Source organism: Pleurodeles waltl, chromosome 3_2 (genome assembly GCF_031143425.1).
Source record: "Pleurodeles waltl isolate 20211129_DDA chromosome 3_2, aPleWal1.hap1.20221129, whole genome shotgun sequence".
Lineage (NCBI taxonomy): Eukaryota > Metazoa > Chordata > Amphibia > Caudata > Salamandridae > Pleurodeles > Pleurodeles waltl.
This window is the reverse complement of record NC_090441.1, coordinates 154,325,677-154,343,137: the sequence shown is the minus strand read 5'-3', so window position 1 is coordinate 154,343,137 and position 17,461 is coordinate 154,325,677. Positions and strand designations below refer to the sequence as shown.

Here is a 17,461-nt window from a genome sequence, read left to right as displayed (position 1 = left end):
AATAGGTCTCGCATTTTCTTGAGTTAGAGCTATTGGCACTGTAAATTCATAACTGGACTTTTCTGCCACATAAATTGGCCTCATAGTTTAGTCTTTTCCTGCCATATAATTCCAGTGGCCCAGCATTTAACTAAACCACTTCCGCTTACCTTCTTCTTCTATCTTAAAACATATACAATCATATAAACCTATATCAGAAATAAACTTTTGGCATTAGAGTGTAAGCTCAAAACACCATAACAAAAAGATAATTTGGGACGGATTGGACATTAAAGTAAAGAGGGAGTTGGGAGTAAAGATGGAGAGTACAAGCGGCGGAATACCGGTGTCATGGGCCCTGGAGTAAAAAAGGAAAATGGTTGACTGGAATTTCGGTAGGAAAATACAGCCATAATTACAGTTGAGTGAGATCTGTAGGTCTCGGGCACTGGTGCCACTGCACCTGTTGCTCCATTGATAACTAGGCCTCAGGAGAGAAAGCGGACGGGGCAGAATAAGAGAAGCGAAAGGAATACAACAGATAAAAGGAAGAAAGAGAAGGGGGGTCGCAAAGAAATAGAAGAAAGAAAGAACGAAAAAATGAAAACACAGCTAAGAGAAGAAACAGAGGAAACACGAGACAAAAGAAAAAGGGGAGTAAGCGAGCAAACAAGATAAAGAGGAAACAATAATGCAAGAAGTGTGAAAAGAAAGAGAAAAATTAACACTAGAGATATAAAGAGAGATGGTAAGAGAAACAAGCAGTGAAAGAACCAGGGCATGTATGCACTGACACATTTCTCACAGACAGAGAATGGAAAAACCACTTTGGCACTATGGATTTCGACAAGTAACTTCTGGCTTCCACATACAGACGGGAAAAAAAGGGATTTATAGTAAAACGTGAATTGACAGATAAAGATAAGAAAAACACCAGAGAAAGGTAGGAAGAAAGAAAGTTCTAAAAAAAAAAAAAAAAAAAAAAAAAAAAGGACGCATACAGAGTCAAAGGAAAGAGCAAATAAAAAAAAACAAAGAGAAAATGAAGGGAAGAAAAAAGATAGTGAAAGAATGAACGCCTGATGAAGAAAAAAAAGAGAGGAACGAAACATGGAAAGAAATAACCAAGTTTTCTGGAGTTTGAGAGAGGAGGTAGCAAGGGGGAAGAGGAAATGTCTTTTTAAAAAGGGAGAAGAGTAGAAATAAACAGTTGAAAGAGAGCTAAACTTAACGTGTGGAATTTAAGAGCTGAAAAGAGAAAAGTGGTTGAGAAAGAAAACATTGAGAGTAACGTCCTCAAACAGAAGTCAGAGTGTGGAACAGCAGAGGGCAGTGCACAACAACAGGAGGTGCATTAAGGTTGTATGTGAATGCCAATACAGCAATATTGAGGTGCTTCAGATCAGGATTGGGGGTATAGACAGAGCTGTGTCCCGGCCCAGTTCTGGAATAACAGGAAGGCAGCGGGTGAGGAATGAGAAACGGAGCGCCGTATAATTCCTGGTATTGCAAGGGGGGGTTGGGGTGTGCGTGTGTGGGTTTTAGAATTGATTCTGGCAAGCTGTGGTGGTACTCATCAACAGTGAGACAGGAGGTGCACTGCATGAGCTATTTTTTGCTCTTCTGGGTCCAGTATTGGCTTGGCATTGGGACTAAATATAAGAATTGAGCTGCTGTAATGGAACTGTTTGTGAACGGGGTCCCAGTATACGAAGAAAGTGACCTTGTCGGGGTAGAACCAAGATGTACTGATAGAGCTGCGCCCAAGGGCCCAGTACTAGAATAGCAGAGTGTACTGACTGCAAGAATTGAGGTGCTCTGGCAGACAGCGTGTGTGGGGTTAATGGGACTGGCATGGCTGAAGGGCTTGGAGTGTGTGAACTGAGGTGCACTGATGGAGCTGCAACTACAGTCCCAGTACTGGAGCAGCAGAATGTACTGACTGGAAGAACTGAGGTGCTCTGGCAGACAGCATGTGTGGGGTTCCTGGCACTGGCACAGCTGAGGGCTTGGAGTGTGTGAATTGAGGTGCACTGATGGAGCTGCAAGTGGGATCCCAGTATGGAACAGAAGTGGCCATTGTCTCTAAGGATTGCGGAGCCCTGGTAGAGCTGGGTGCCTAGGCTATAAGCAGTTACAAGCGATCCTCTGCCCTTGCTCTCAGCACTGGTGACCACTGGCAGGTACATTTCGTAAAGAAAATTCAAACCAAGGAACGGCTGGAGCCAGGCAACTGAGAGATGATGCAGAGAGCCCACAAAGATCAAATGTGATCAAGATAACAGCCTGATTTATAGCCATGTTTACAGCTAAGCTCAGAGCAAGAATGTTCTGCAAATGAAAAGGGAAGCTCTCCTGGACAGGTGCAGGAGCCAAAGTAAAAAAAAAAAAAAAGTCTCCTACAGTCAGATAAACAGGACAAAGAGTAATTATACAGTAGCTGGTCCCTGCTCCCACACAGAAGAAGGAGGGACAAAGAGGCATGACTGACCACTAGCAAGCAAGGATTTTTAAATGTCACTGAAACTAACAAAGGAAATAGCTGGAAGCTTTGCTCATTGAGAGGGACGAACTAAGCTAGACAGCCTAAAACAAATAAAGCCAGCAAATAGAAAGCAAGAAAATGTGATTTATAAACTACAAAGCCAATGGTAAGCAACGGGTGGAATGCATTTGCCAGGAAAGCATTCTGAATGTCACCAAGATATCTTTAGCAAACCAGAAAGCTTAGCTGTCTGGCAGCCTTCAACCTAAAAATGAGTGGTGCTACTATTAGTATCAAGTCAAAATACTAAAGACAAAAGTACAACTATAAAATAAGCACCCAAACTATTACAAACAATAGAAAGATTTTCTCTTGTAAGTGATGGCATATAGTTTCCACTTTGAATAATCATTGCTGCCTAGTTCCCGATGTCTATGCGTGATGTGCTGCTTCACTTCAGGTTTTTTTTTCCTTTGCATTCTGGGACTTGCAGTCTTTTATAATTGAAAAATCAAAACTACAAGTTCCAGAATTCAAAGAAAAACCCTGGACTGGAGGAGCACATCACGCATGGACCTGGGAAACTTGGCAGGGCTGAATAATAATATTTAAAATGAATGGTCTGCTTGACTCTCACAGTATTGCAGGCCAATAACATTAAAGTCACTGACTTCCAGACTCCTGTCATGCAAGCACACAAATGCAAGGAGAACTGGTGCAGATTGTATACTGAGGACAATACAGGTCTAACAAACAGAACCAATGTATCCTATCCTAGTCTAGCAAAGAATATTAGCTGACTTGCCTTCCTTGCACTGGGAATGGGAGGTCGAAACTACTGTAGTATCTGCAAACTAACCTGTTACTAGATAAATCTACACCAGCCACACATGTAGGGGCCGAATCACAACATTTTGTAGTACTTTGTAGTACAAAAAAAACCTACCAAATGCAATCAACAAACAGGCAAAATGTAAATGTTCACCTGTACCTCTCCCATCTTTTCTATGAGAGGTCATCACACATGTAAGTTTAGTAATTAGTTGTAAATGTAGGAGGGACTGGGGAGTGGATGAAAAATGGGGCATATTTACTACAAAATAGGTCGGGCTTGGGGAGTTTTAGGGAAGGAAGTTCACGCACTCACAAAACAGTAAGTCCATTTCTAATCACAAATTGCACTTCTAAAGTTACTAAAGCCAAAAAAGACCTAAAACAGTAGGAAATGTACTCCAGCGCAGGGTTGGAGTAAGGCCATCACCATACATGGCCAACCGCTGGTACTGCAATACCCTCCTATAGAAAACATTGCAGACAGGGACTTAAAATAAATCCCCAAAGCAGATAACATTAAATTAAGTTATTTGGGAAAAATAGTTAAAACTATAAATATATTTAATTTAATGTTAAAATAGTATCTAAAAATAAAGGATATTTTCATTTATTTTAACTTATTTAAGATTTTTTCAAATTAAGAAATTAATATAACATTTGTTTTTAAGACATAAGCAAGGTACTTTTAATTAATTCTATATATCATTTTTAATAATTCTTAATACACAATTTTTTTTCAGATTTGGTGGGAATCTGTCTTAATTTGAACTTCAAAGACATGGTTTTCATTCAATTTGTTCTAAATAATTACGTTTTAAATTTAAATCAAGTTACAATGCTGTAATTGTATTTACTTTCATATTTAAAATAAATATCACAATAATTGATAAATATATATATTTACAATAAATTAAGTCTGATAAATGTTTTCACTTTTCTATTATTATATTTTACATTAGGTAGATCGCTAGCACATGGGCGGATATCTTCCTATGGTAAAGTATAGGGAAACTTTGAATGGTTTTTTTTTAACTTGAAAAACATCGTTAAAATATCTGTATGTTCAATATCAATCTAAATTCAGTTTCTATATTAATATTGAATTAAATAATTTATTTAAATGTTACAGATATTTTAACAAGAAAATTCCACTTAAAGTAAAATATTTATATTATAGATTAAAAAGTACTACAATTTATGTATGGAATTCATTTAAATTATATTGATTATTAGTTATTTTTTTATAAAGTTACATGTATTTTTAAATGGAAAAAAATTAATGAAATATTTTAAAATCAATTATTATTGAATGATTTAATATTAAATGAATTTGATATATATTTAAAAAGTCGAAATAATTTATGTAGAACCCCTTAGGAAATAATGTTTAAGTCCTTGCCTCCAAAGTTTTCTATAGGAGAAGGCTGCAATACTAGTTGTAGGAAAGTGCCATCTTTCTGGCATATTTGCCCCCACTTTTTGCCTGGTGTTTGGACTGTATTTCACTGGGACTGTGTTCCCTCCCCTGAATTTAGCTGCTGGTAACTTTTTACACTTACAATTGGCATACTGGTGGACCCAAGTAAGTCTCTAGTATATGGTACCTAGGTACACAGGGCATTGGTACACCAGGGATCCCCCATGGGCTGCAGCATGTGTTGTGTCACCCATGGGAGCCCATGCAAACTGTGTCTGCAGGCCTGCCATTCCAGCCTGCGTGAATGGGTGCATGCACTCTTACCACCAAACCTGACCACTGCACTTAGACATTACAAGTCACCCCTCTGGTAGGCCCTTCAGCCCAAGGGCAGGGTACATGTCTTTAAGTGCGAGGCTATGCCTGCATGAACAGGGTGCCCCTTAAGACCCCAGGCCAATTCCTGGGCTCTGTAGGTGTGGGGAAGCCATCTCAAGGTATCTAGTGGACACTGGTCATCATGAGTGGTCCAACCACATAATGGCTTCTCCAAACCTAGGCATGTTTGGTATCAAACATGTACAGGTCAAGCCCATGCTGCTGACCCCAAAAACTGTCCTGCCCTCCTACTGGTGAACCAGGCTGGAGAAGCAGAACAAAGGATCTCCTGCAAGTGAGAGGTGTGACCACCTCTCCCTGTGTATTAGGTATCTTAGGGCTGGAGTAGGGTGGCCTCTGAGCACCACCAGACCACTTTAAATGGCACATTTGGTGCCCTCCTTGCACCAGATTAGGAACCCCCAGTTCCCGCTCTGGTGCAAAACTAAACAAATGACAGGGTAGTGACTACCCCCTGTCCAGCTCCTTCCCTAGGGGATGCACAGAGCTCTGCCAGGTGACCACTTGATTCTGCCATCTTGAAAATAAGATGGGCAGAGGCCCCTGGGAGCATCTGACTGGTTAGGCCAGGTAGATGACTTCTGACCCCCTCTGATAGGTGGGTCTATGCAGAGAGTGACCAATCCCCTTTTAGGATTAAGTAAGGGCTCCCCAAGGGTGGGTCCTCAGAACTGTTGAGCAAAACTCTATCAGGAACTCTCTGCAAGACATCTTCTGCTTCTGGCCTCTGGAACCGCTGCTGATCTGCACTGGAACGGAACAATTCTGCTTCTGGTGGGAAGGCTCCCATTGAAACGTTGTTTCTCCGGATCCTGCAAGAATTCTGCAATATCCAAGGCTGTGCATCCTCCAGGGGTCACAAGGACTCTGTTTGCAGGAAGCACGAAGAATCTCCATTGGAGTGAAGAAGTCACTCCCCTGCAACCGCAGGCACCTCAAGACAACGTTGACCGGCTGGTGGGGTCGATTGTCCCACGGACATCCAACAACTCTGCAACACAGGTGGTGAGTCGGTGACCTCCTCTGAGTCCTGCTTATCTTCTAGCCAACTTGGGATACTCTGGGCCCCTGCTCTTGCCACTGGACTGGAACCCCTGTGCACCGTGACTGTTGCACTTGCCAAGGCTTGTTGACCATTCCTCCGGGAGATCTTCAGGGTTCAAGAAACCCCAGCCTCAAGAACTCTGCAATCCAAAGATCAGCCCTTTTCCTGGAACCCCTGCGATGTGGGACTTCTGTTTTGTTGGGCTGGTACGGCCTCCTTGTGACTCCCTGTGTGCAGCGTCTGTGGGTCACTCACGGGGGCTCCATCGACTTCTGTTGGCCTCCTTTTGTGGCCTCCTCCTGGGTAGAGTCTCCCTGACCTTGCTGGTCCCCAAAACCTTGCAAATTCTTCTACAACTCTCGGCAACCGGCGAGGGACAGCTAGTAGGTGACTCCTGGGATCTTCTACAGCTCCTGGATCCCACACCTTGACTCCTCCTTCCACCGGCTTGCAGGAACTTCACCTTCAGCAGGGTGAGCTTTGCCATCTGCAACACATGGGCACCTCAAAGGGTGCTGGATCCTGCCCCTTCCTTCACAGGTCTTCCATGTCCAGAATCCGTCCCAGGGTTCCATCGGCCTGGTCCACGGGTCGTGATAGTACCTGGACAATCCGGGGCATCCACAGACTTCAGAGAGAGCCCCTTCTCCCCTCTACATCCAGGTCCCTGGTGTAGGTACTCCGTCTCCTGGGTATCCTGGGGTGGGGCCACTCTCCATCCATCCTCTTGCCTGCTGGTTTCCTTGGGGTCCACTGGGAAGGGTCCTGAATTCCACAAACTCCAGCCACTACTCTCTGTGTTAGTCTATGGGACAACTTGGTAGGTAACTACCTTGCACCTGGTTGCTGGGGGCACTTACTGTACTTACCTCTGGTGTTTCTAACTGCCCTCAGCCCCTACCTAACTACCACACTTACCTTGGCTGGGGGGGTCCCTATTTCACATTCCACATTTTTAGTATATGGTTTGGCCCTCCCCTAGGGCCCTGTGTATGTTTATGCTATTTCAGATGGTTATTTTGTGTATATATTGTTTGTATCTATCTCCAAAGGGAGATATACCAATGCTAGTTTAGTAAGGGTGCTGTAATAAAGTATTATTTATTTTTGCAACACTTGTGTAGTTGTTTCTTGTGAGTGAGCTACTGTCTGACTACTGTGGTATTGCAAGTGCTTTACATTCCTAAGGGATAAGCTTCAGCTACTCTCCTCGGCTACCCCTAGAGAGCTTCTGCTATCTGGACACTTATTCACTATCACTAAGGGATGACTGGATTCAGTGTACACCATAAACTGAGCCAGCCTCGGTCAGCAATGGCTAGCCATATGTGCTGCCAGGCTTACTGCTTTTTGGCAGTAGTAACTTTACACTCACAATTTTGGCTCCACTCCCAGTTCTACACTTCTGTGTAACTTTACACTGGGATTTTGTAAATATCCCAAAGGAGTAAATGTACACAAAAGTTTAAGAGTAAACGTACAAGCACTAAATCTATACATGTATATTTACCTTTGTGAATAGGCCTCTATGTTGTGGAACCATTCAGTAATTATACTACCACCACCATATATGAGAATGTTGTGGGTAGGATCCATGTTTCTTGATTTGGTATGCAACCACATTTCTCTACATTTCAGTTAAAAGGTGTTTCATAATAATTTCTGGGGGGAAAAAATCTGTTTTAGGAGGTGTTGAATTTTTCATGATGTAGAGTAGTCTTTAAAGGGGTGGGGTGAGATGCTCTCCTTGGTGAGGTGATGACTAACAGATCAACTCTGCCTTGCCAAAAGAAGAGTTTCTTGCATCTAAAGGTTTTCAAAGGTACAACTATCCCATCTAGCAATGGGATCAAGAAATGCTTTTAAGGCTGCTAAACACAGAATTTGTACAAACAAGTATCACACAGGCAATGCATGCATGTAAATGAGCACACTCCCTTTTATGAAAAGCAGTGCACTAATGTCATCTCACCTTTTCAAAAATCAGTTTGTTGAGTGGGTGAGTTCCGGGACTGGAAAGGGTCTAACGTTTTGGTGTATCTGAGTTACTATGAAAGTCACTTCACCATGCTATAAATGCCTTGACTCTATTGCTTCAAAAGCTTGGTGCAGATTTTCAAGCAGACAAGAGTAAGGAAAACAGTACCGGACAAACAGCATTCAGAAGACATGCTTTTAGGATTGTCTTGACCAGTATGAGCATGGATTTGCTAGGAAGACAAGGCTCTTAAGAAAGCCCAGTTAGTTGCCAAACAACTTATTCTGATGGACAGAGTTCCCAAAAAAGCTACTAATGTCTTCTGAACTAGCAGACACTGATTTACAGAAAGAGACTAGTTAAGTTTATAGAAATGCAAGATACAAAAGACTTTACGATTCAGAAGATAATTATTCACCTGTGAAAGTCGTATGCTACAAACAGAAGCAAAAGGATATCAAAGAAGAGGGCTGCTGCTAGAGGAACCTACAGATATCCCTACACAAATTATATAATATCTTCTCAGCCTTGCCAAAACCACCGCAGTTGGTCCAATTTTAGGAGCAATAATAGAAGCAATCAAGGATCACATCAATCAAGCACAGGCCTGGTCATGTAGCAACGAGAACCTTTTTTTAAAAATTAATACAATTTTAAATGTTTGAAGAACATTATAAGCAACACTGGTAGAAAATAACACTCTACTCACCAGAAGGGTGACAATCTGCCCTTGCACTATGCTGATGGTTCATGGAGAAGGGCTCTTGCTCATCTGTTGGGCAGTACGGCATGCCTATATTTTAACAAAGACAGGTGCAAGGAGGTAAATTTTATAGGGTGAAATAATGCCAAAAATTATAATTAACTGTGAAAGACGGCAATAATGTATCGAAGATTAAAGGGTATTAAAGGGGGAAACTGTCTAGAAATCCACTGATCCCAAACTCTTTTACATGGTCAGCTTAGTAACTATCATAGCTTGTTAGAGTAGCATCTATTAAATGCCTTTATAATGTATGCCTGCACTTGCGGCATATATTCCAAACACAATTTTTTTCTAACATTCAGTTTAGGGGAAATAAATCGGCACTATATTTTACAGAGCCCAAGCACACAGACAATCCTCTTGCAAGGTTTCCCTTCAAGGGAATTTTAACTTTTTTATGTGTGGATTCTTCCTGCCAATTTTTTAAAAACATGATATGCCGTACTCTCCTCACAGCATTGATATTGCAGCACTAACTCTTAGAAACGTACATACGTATTTGCTCAAAAGTACATTCTAAGTTTTTAAGGTCATTATGATATACCTTGTATTCACCAATTGAATAGCAAAAGAGATTACGTAAGCACATGGGAATACAAACTTTTTTTATAGGGTTAAATTAACTAACGGGAATATAAGAGAAGGCTGCAGCTGTAAGGGCCAACCAAGCACTGTAAAATACTGTAGCCTTAAGAGTTAACCTTACATACTCAACTATTGGAATCTTACAGGGTCAGTGTTATACAGTTCCCACTAAAGAGGTAGGACTGCTTATTAGGGTGACAGAACTTCAGAACGAGAGGACTGAGTCTGTCTACACCATCAGGAACTGTCAACCCAATTCCTAGCTAGCTCATAGTGCCTCACCTGAACCCCCAACCTTACCAGGGTAACAGATGATTTCGTCAACCTCCACCATGACACTCTTGACTCCCAAGGAAGTCAGGGAAATAGATCTTAGCCTTTTGTTGTTTTACTCATTTATGCCCAGGGTAAACACAAGAAAGATATGAATAAAGGTTTTTAAACATTTATTGGAACAATCGTATTCTTGCATAGACAGAACGAGCTGCGATTATTAGGCAGATGAAACAATGCATTGTAAGCAGCATCACTAAAATGGCGAAAAGAATAAACAGTCCAACCATGGTAATCTTAGAGCTATATCTTCCTACCTATTATTATCTACACTTTGAGAGCACAGCAGATGTACCCTCTGCCTCATCTAGGAGGCTAGCATGAGACCCCCAAACCTGGAGAGCTGAGCCAGGGAGCGGTCTAGAGTGAGGTTGGTAATCCTTCTCTGCAAGATGGAAAATCATCACCATCAGACCTGCGTGTCGAACACAGGATTTGTTCCAGGGAAGTAGTGGCCAGAGTGCTCCTCTAACCCCCTGTAGGGCAGTCCATCATTTATATAATCAAAATCACACTGTTACAGGCACAGCTCTGATACAATGATATATCTAGATGTCAGAAGCTGTCTCCACACGTGCAACGCAATCAGTAGGATATCTTGTTCTGTGTTCCTAGCCTTGAAAAGAGTGTACACATTACATGTCGAGAAAGGCTTACTAAAAACAAAAAAAAGCAGCATGTACAATATATTCTCAGAATTACATTGTCCAAGCATGAAGTGTGTAAAATGACATTGCTAAAAAGTGATGTCAGCCTGAAATGTGTAAAATGTAAAACTAAGCTAAGATGGACAACCCTTGTAGACCCAAGAAGGCCTCACAAAAACAGTGCACTTGAGGCCACCACAGTCTTAAGGATGAACATAGCACCATCAACAGATGCATTTCTAGAGGTCTGCTCATTAACAACTTTGATGATAATCATAAACCAACAACTACTGCAGCGTTTATGGTTCACCATGCACCACCGACTGACTACAGGAGCTGTGCAATATGAAATATGAACTTGATGGGGGATCGTGTTTTAAGGCTCATCCCTACCAAACTCTCTGTTTTGCATAAAGACTGATTTCTGAAAGCTCAACATATGTATAAAGACACATACCTTATAACAAGCATTCAAACCTTTCCATAGTTAATATCCTCCTGGCCACTCTAAACACTCAGTCCCCTTGATTACTCATTGTTGACACTGTAGCTGAGGCAACGCAAGCACAATGTGAAACTAATAAAAATGAACCATGCACCATTCACTACTGCAAAAAAGAGTGGCCCAATTTCCCATGAGGAACCAGGTATATGTCTGTAAGTAACATCAAAAACATGTTCCACCTGAAAGGCTGATTTTTTTTAAAACATAGGGGGTCATTATGACCCCGGCGGTCGGTGTAATAGTGCCAGTAATACCGCCAACAGGCTGGCGGTACATACCGCCACCATTATGACATTGACGGTTTGGCCAAAGCCAAACCGCCAAGTTAACACACCGACCGCCACGGCGGTAAGGACCACCGGGCTGGAGACTACAGTCTCTGGCATTTTGACCCCACCCACCACCATGGTTTCCATGGTTTCTGTACTGCCAGGAAAACCATGGCAGTAAGCACTATCAGTGCCATGGGATTCCTTCCCTGGCACTAATAGGGATCCAGTCGGTAGCCACGGCGACGGTATGTTGGCGGCTGTCGCCGTGGCGGTAGGCGGCATTTGCAGCCAATGTCATAATAAGGGCCATAGTTTTTAAGAATAATTAAAGTATTATTGTAAAAACATTCACTCAATGGCCAAACAACTGCACAATAGCTGCATCTATGTTTTAGTACCAGATTTATTTTTAGCTGATTTTAATATGCCATATTGTCTGAGGTGCACACACCTGATTCAACTCCTTACATATTCTAACATTCAACATCTGCATATTTATACTGCCAGCTCTTGTCACCCAAACTATTGAATTTCAATTGCTTGAGTGACAAGTTTATTTTTTTGCCACTGCACCTATTCATACACTTGAAAAAGTACTTTTGCCATCATTGTTCAATGACCGAATGCAATTTTGATGAGAGGTCACAATTATTCTTAAACTTCGATTTTTCTACATCAGCCCCATGTGTGGAACATTGCTTTCAAGTTTTATTCAGTTTTGCGGCCCATAAGGGACTGCCCATGCTTTTATTAAAAAAGCTCTAAGAGGAGAGCCCATAGAAGACTGCATAAAAACCTTTATGTGTATTAAGATTAGTAACTATGTTGAAAGATGAAACATATCATATCGGGCAAATCTAACACCACTAAGATATATTTATCATCCAAAGTCACATAAGAGAAACTGTGTTTTACCTGGACTAGGAACGTGGTTACTTTGTCCTGGTTGCACATCAAGATCATCCACCAAAACAGCACTGGACTCTTCTTCTTTGTTCAAAGAAATGTCAGGACTGGTAAAATGATACCCTTTAGACAAAGTTTTTTTTTTATGTTAGTGGTTTGCAATAGTATTTTTGAAGCTCAGTAATGTTTACGTACTTGCCTCCTTTGCTATCTGGTGGTTTATTACACAATCGTTTTAATATGTTTCATAACAAACTACAGGCGTCACAGGGAACATCTGTATCCAGACCATGATAATCTCTGGGAACCACACCAACTGATTGGATTTGCCATCATCACTGCAGCACATTTGTGTGCCCTCACACGAAACAGGCAGGCAATCAAACCGTAGCATGATGTCCTTTGATATGCCTGCGCTGTATGAGGACTCGTAATTGTGACAACAAAGACCACAGTGTGCTACTTAGGCTGATGCGTCAAAGGCTTATACTAAAGCATTTGAGTTCCTGGATATGCAGCAATAATATGTTTAGTAATCTGTTGTAAAATGATTTGGGAGACCCGTAGTGCTACACTATGACTCATTTGTGAGTATGCTTCTGGGACAATATTAACTTGCTACCCAGGGATAAAACATTAAAATAAATTTTAGTGCTTCAACTCTGTAGTGAACCACCGGGTCAAAGGAATATAAAATGCATGCAAACTCATAAGAGATTTAAGCAGCAAAACAACTTCCTATTTAAAAAAAAATAATAATAATAATGTTCCACATTTTCACGTTCCAAATGCACTCTGCAGTTGATAGATATTTCACGAAACCCTGGGTTTCAAAGGCAAGGAAACCTAAAGAATGTGCTGAAACCTACATCAATATGTTTTGTGATGCCTGTTCTGCGATCTCACCAGTATCTGACAGAATGCTGGACCCACCTGATAGCTTGTTTAACAGATAATCTTTTTTCCCCTCTAGCATTGCTCAAAACCAGTTAGAACATCCCTTCTGCAACTCTGTACCCAATATAATTAAGATGTCTTCTTTGATTACGTTTAATTATCTACACAGAATATCATGCCATTAGGTTTTGGTGTGATTTTTCCTAACACCTTGTAAATAAATATATATTGAATACATTATAAAGCTTTCTATCCTTGCAAGTGTTGAGGAGCACGACCGTTCAGAGGTTTCACAGTTGATCAGTGTCTCTTCCCTGTTAAGTGACTTGGCATGGGCTAGTGAGGAAAGGCGACTGTTGTAGTAGAAAGTGGCCTGAATTTCATGTGAAAATATATTGGCTATGCTTTCAGCACATGCACTAGGACAACATGACTGTGAGAATAAATTTGGGGCCTGTAACAGATGAGAATAGCAAACATCTCATCGCTGCTTCACCTGCCCCAAGACAATCATTTTGTTCTGCTTCCTGAGGATTCCTTAGACCTTGCTTTCTCTTCCTGTTTATCTTGATGGGCTCATCCTGTTCAGTGTGGGAATCGCCTGTAATACAAAGAAAGAAATCAAAGACTCATTCTCACATGAAGTTATCTCGCTTTTTCACATACCATATGTTTTAGGCTTTTCCTCCTTCGGGCGGGCCCGTTTAACTCTGTTCTACAGGACAACTGTCAAGTGGGATCATGCTGATATTAAACAAGGGCTTATCACATTTATACTTTACAAATATGACATTAATACTTTAATTTCTACAATGCAGTCCCTTTCCTTTACCATTCTGAATCCTGTTTCAGCAAATCAAGGATGACTGATAAGCAGTACAAGAATTTGTAAAACCAGGTCATCTGGGACCTAGTAGATCTTGCCAGCTAGTATGCTGTGATAAATCATACATTTCTTGTATGCTTAATCTCCCTGTGTCTGATATTGTGTATTCCCGGGTTCCTGGGTTATGGTTCATTCCCTCACTTTCTAAATAGATAACCTCCCTGAAAGCCAGTGCAGATGGAAGCTGGATGAACATGTGGGTCATTTATCTCCATGTAATTAGATTTTGACACTCACAAGGTTGTGTAAGTAATGAGTGAATGCTTTCTGAATCTCCAAGGAACAATTTCCAGTCTACTTCCACTGTCTTACATCCAGGTTGTTCTGTATTAAGAGCTATCTCGAATCGTGGCTTTCTTCATTGCCTCCATTTATAGGTAGTTATTGTGTCTAGCTTCATGCTTGCCTTCTTGTCTCTTTTGTGTGTGTGTGGGTGAGTGTGTGTATATATATATATATATATATATATATATATATACATATATACATATACACATATACACACACATACACACAAATATACAAATAAATATAATATGATAGAAGCAGGAAGAATGACAACCCTGCTTTAGGAATACAAAAGAAAAAAATATTTTTGTTTTGTAAAAAATAAGCTAGTTCAGTTTGGCAATTCGGCAAGAATTCCCAAAGAGCTGAAATGTAATTTCATTCTATGCATCTAGATTGGTCCTAAGTAGGGTAAGGTATTTGTGAGGCTCCTAAACTGAAATTTTCCCACTACTTAGTGTGTACTCCTTATGATTTTGTATAAATCAATCCAGCATGCATTTTTTTGATAAATGTTCCAACATGTGAGGGCAAGAAGTGCAGAGGTAGTTGAAGGGGAAAAGGCAATAGGATCATGGACGTTGGAGAACATGACTGGCTGTGTCTCCATTTTTGTGATGCTCAGGGATAGCTAGGTCCTTGAACACAGTTATAGAAATATTTCCCCAACGAATGTTGCATGCAGTGTGTGCTCGCCTCAAGCACCAAACACCAAGCCGGGAAAGGGTGGAAATGGCCCTCTGCAACCAATAAAAGACACTTTAGGCTTCATTGTTCACACTCCCAGAGCTTGAGTTCCAGGCACAAGGAAGATTATATGAAAACATTTGGCTATTCGGGGCATAAATCCATACTCATGCACCGCTGGACTGAAGCACTGTGGTAATGAGTACAAATGCAGGGGTGGGGTACCTTGCCACACCCAGTCCCTAGTGGATACTAGGGCAATGGGTGCAAGGGTCAGCCATAGGTCATACTCTCTGTCAAGTGCCTGCTATGAATGGCTACAAGCAATGTCCCACAAGCTACGCTGTCTGTGCTGCTGGGAATATTATACGGAAAATGATACGCGCTGTGACTAGCAGGGGCTGGGCATAGCTGAAGGCTCTGCCCAATAAACAGTGGTGACTGAGATACTGAGCCTTGGCCTCAGATGCCCCTAATGGTAGGGGTACAGGCAAAGCAAATTGATTTGTCACAAAGTATCAGTAAAAACCCCAAATGATTGAAGAAGCTTTTGTTAAGGCGTAATAGGAACAGGGAGCAAATAAACAAGATTAGCTGTTGTTTTCATATTAAAAAAAAAAAGTTTTCATGGTCAATAATGCTGCAACCTAAAATACTAAATAAAAAACACACACTCAAATATAAAGTTTAAAGTTATGGATAATATTAGAAATGGGGTCTCTAGTTGGCAGTGGTTTGAACTCTGTCCAAGTAGGAACTGGATTTGGTACCATTGGGTAAGTCAAGACTCCCAGCAAGAGAGCCCATGTGCTGGTAGATGAAGTTGTTGATGTCCAGCAGGCCAGCACAGGAAAGCAATAAGCAAAATAGCAGTCCCTCCTAGAGCATCCAGCTCTTCTTCCTGGCAGAATGTCCTCAGTCCAGAAGAATTCTAACTAAGTGGTGTCAGACGTCCAGTACCCATTTCTGTCTTTGAAGTAGACAAACTTCAAAGAGAAATCTTTGTAGTGCAGTAGACCCTGCCTTACCCTGTCCTGGCCCCAGACATACCAATTCTGAGGGGTTAGAGAGGGCTTTGTGTGAAGACAGGCACAGTCCTATTCAGATGCAAGTGTCAGCTCTTCCCACAGCTGTAGCTCAGAAAGACCCATCATGAAATGCAGGGCACACGTCAGCTCCCTTTGTGTGACTGTCTAGAGTGAATTCACAAAAAGCTAAACTGTCATCCTGATCCAGACGTGTAGTCCACAGACAAGCAGAGGCATAGAATGGTTAAGCAAGGGAATGCCACTTTCTAAAAGTGGCATTTTGAAACTCACAATTCGAAAAAACAACTTCACCAAAAGATGTATTTTTAAATACCCCAAACTCCACATATCTCGCTGCTCCCAATGGAAAATTACACTTCAGAGATTTCAAGGCAATCCCCATGTTATCCTATGGGAGAGATAGGCCGTGCAACAGTGAAAAACTAATTTAGCGGTATTTCATGATCAGGACATGTAAAACACACCAGTACATGTCCTACCTTTCAATAATACACTGCACCCTGCCCAGGGTGCTACCTTGGGCCTACCTTAGGGGTGACTTACATATAGTAAAAGGGAAGGTTTTGGCCTGACAGGGTGCACTTGCCAGGTCAAAATGGCAGTTTCAAACTGCATACACAGGCACTGAAATGGCAGACCCGAGATATGTTTGCAGGGATACTCGGGTGGGTGACACAATCAGTGCTGCAGGCCCACTAAAAGCATTTGATTTACAGGCCCTGGGCTCACGAGGTGCACTATACTGCGGACTTACTAGTAAATCAGATATGATAATCATGGATAAACCAATCACCAATGCATTTTAGACAGAGAGCATTTGCACCTTAGCACTGGTTAGCAGTGGTATAGTGCCCAGTGCCCTACGGACAACCAAAACAAGTCAGAGAAAATAGGAGGAAGGCGGCAAAATGTTCAGGGATAACCCGGCAAAAAAATACAAAAACCCAGGTCCAACAGATAATTACACCTATAACCCCCACCCTGGTCATATTCTCATGCATGACATCATAGCGGCGGTAAATTGTCTTTTAATTTTGTGCCCTGTTGTTAATAATAACCTTTGAGGAAGTGTTTTGGTGTTCTCTGAAGCCTTTGGAGTAGTCATGGTTATTCAAGACTATTTACATTTTGCCAGTCAATGGAGAAAAGGTATCAGACAATAAATCTAATTTACTTGTTTGTATATGACATTCCGTTCTATGTTTCTGTGATTCAGAATCTGAAGCTGAGGTTTCAACAGAAACAGTTCGAAAGACTCAAAGCAGTGGGTCCCACTCAAGGTCTTCCAGTGATATGGTAGCCAAGTTAGTAAAGTCTCTACTCCAGTTATTGATGCCAACTCTAAGTGCAAAATATTTTTTCTAGCCACAGACATTTCATGGTGCAACAAGTTAAGGACATAATTGGTCTCAAGTTCTTGGAAAGGTTTCTAAAAGGGGCGGCAGGTGTTGGTGTAGACTAGAACACAGAAAGACATCACTTGTGAGAATCCTAAAATCAAGG

General features: G+C 41.4%; 1 protein-coding gene across 1 annotated transcript in view; it reads right to left on the bottom strand.

The window, feature by feature from the left end:
* LOC138286355 (zinc finger protein 845-like) overlaps positions 1–17,461 on the bottom strand; it is a 367,802-nt gene that overhangs the window by 244,101 nt on the left and 106,240 nt on the right. The window contains exons 13-15 of the mRNA XM_069226512.1: positions 13,545–13,649; positions 12,161–12,274; positions 8,847–8,930 (exon numbers count right to left, since the gene is read on the bottom strand). Of these exons, the coding sequence (XP_069082613.1) occupies positions 8,847–8,930; positions 12,161–12,274; positions 13,545–13,649 (303 nt within the window). The remainder of the gene's footprint in view (positions 1–8,846; positions 8,931–12,160; positions 12,275–13,544; positions 13,650–17,461) is intronic.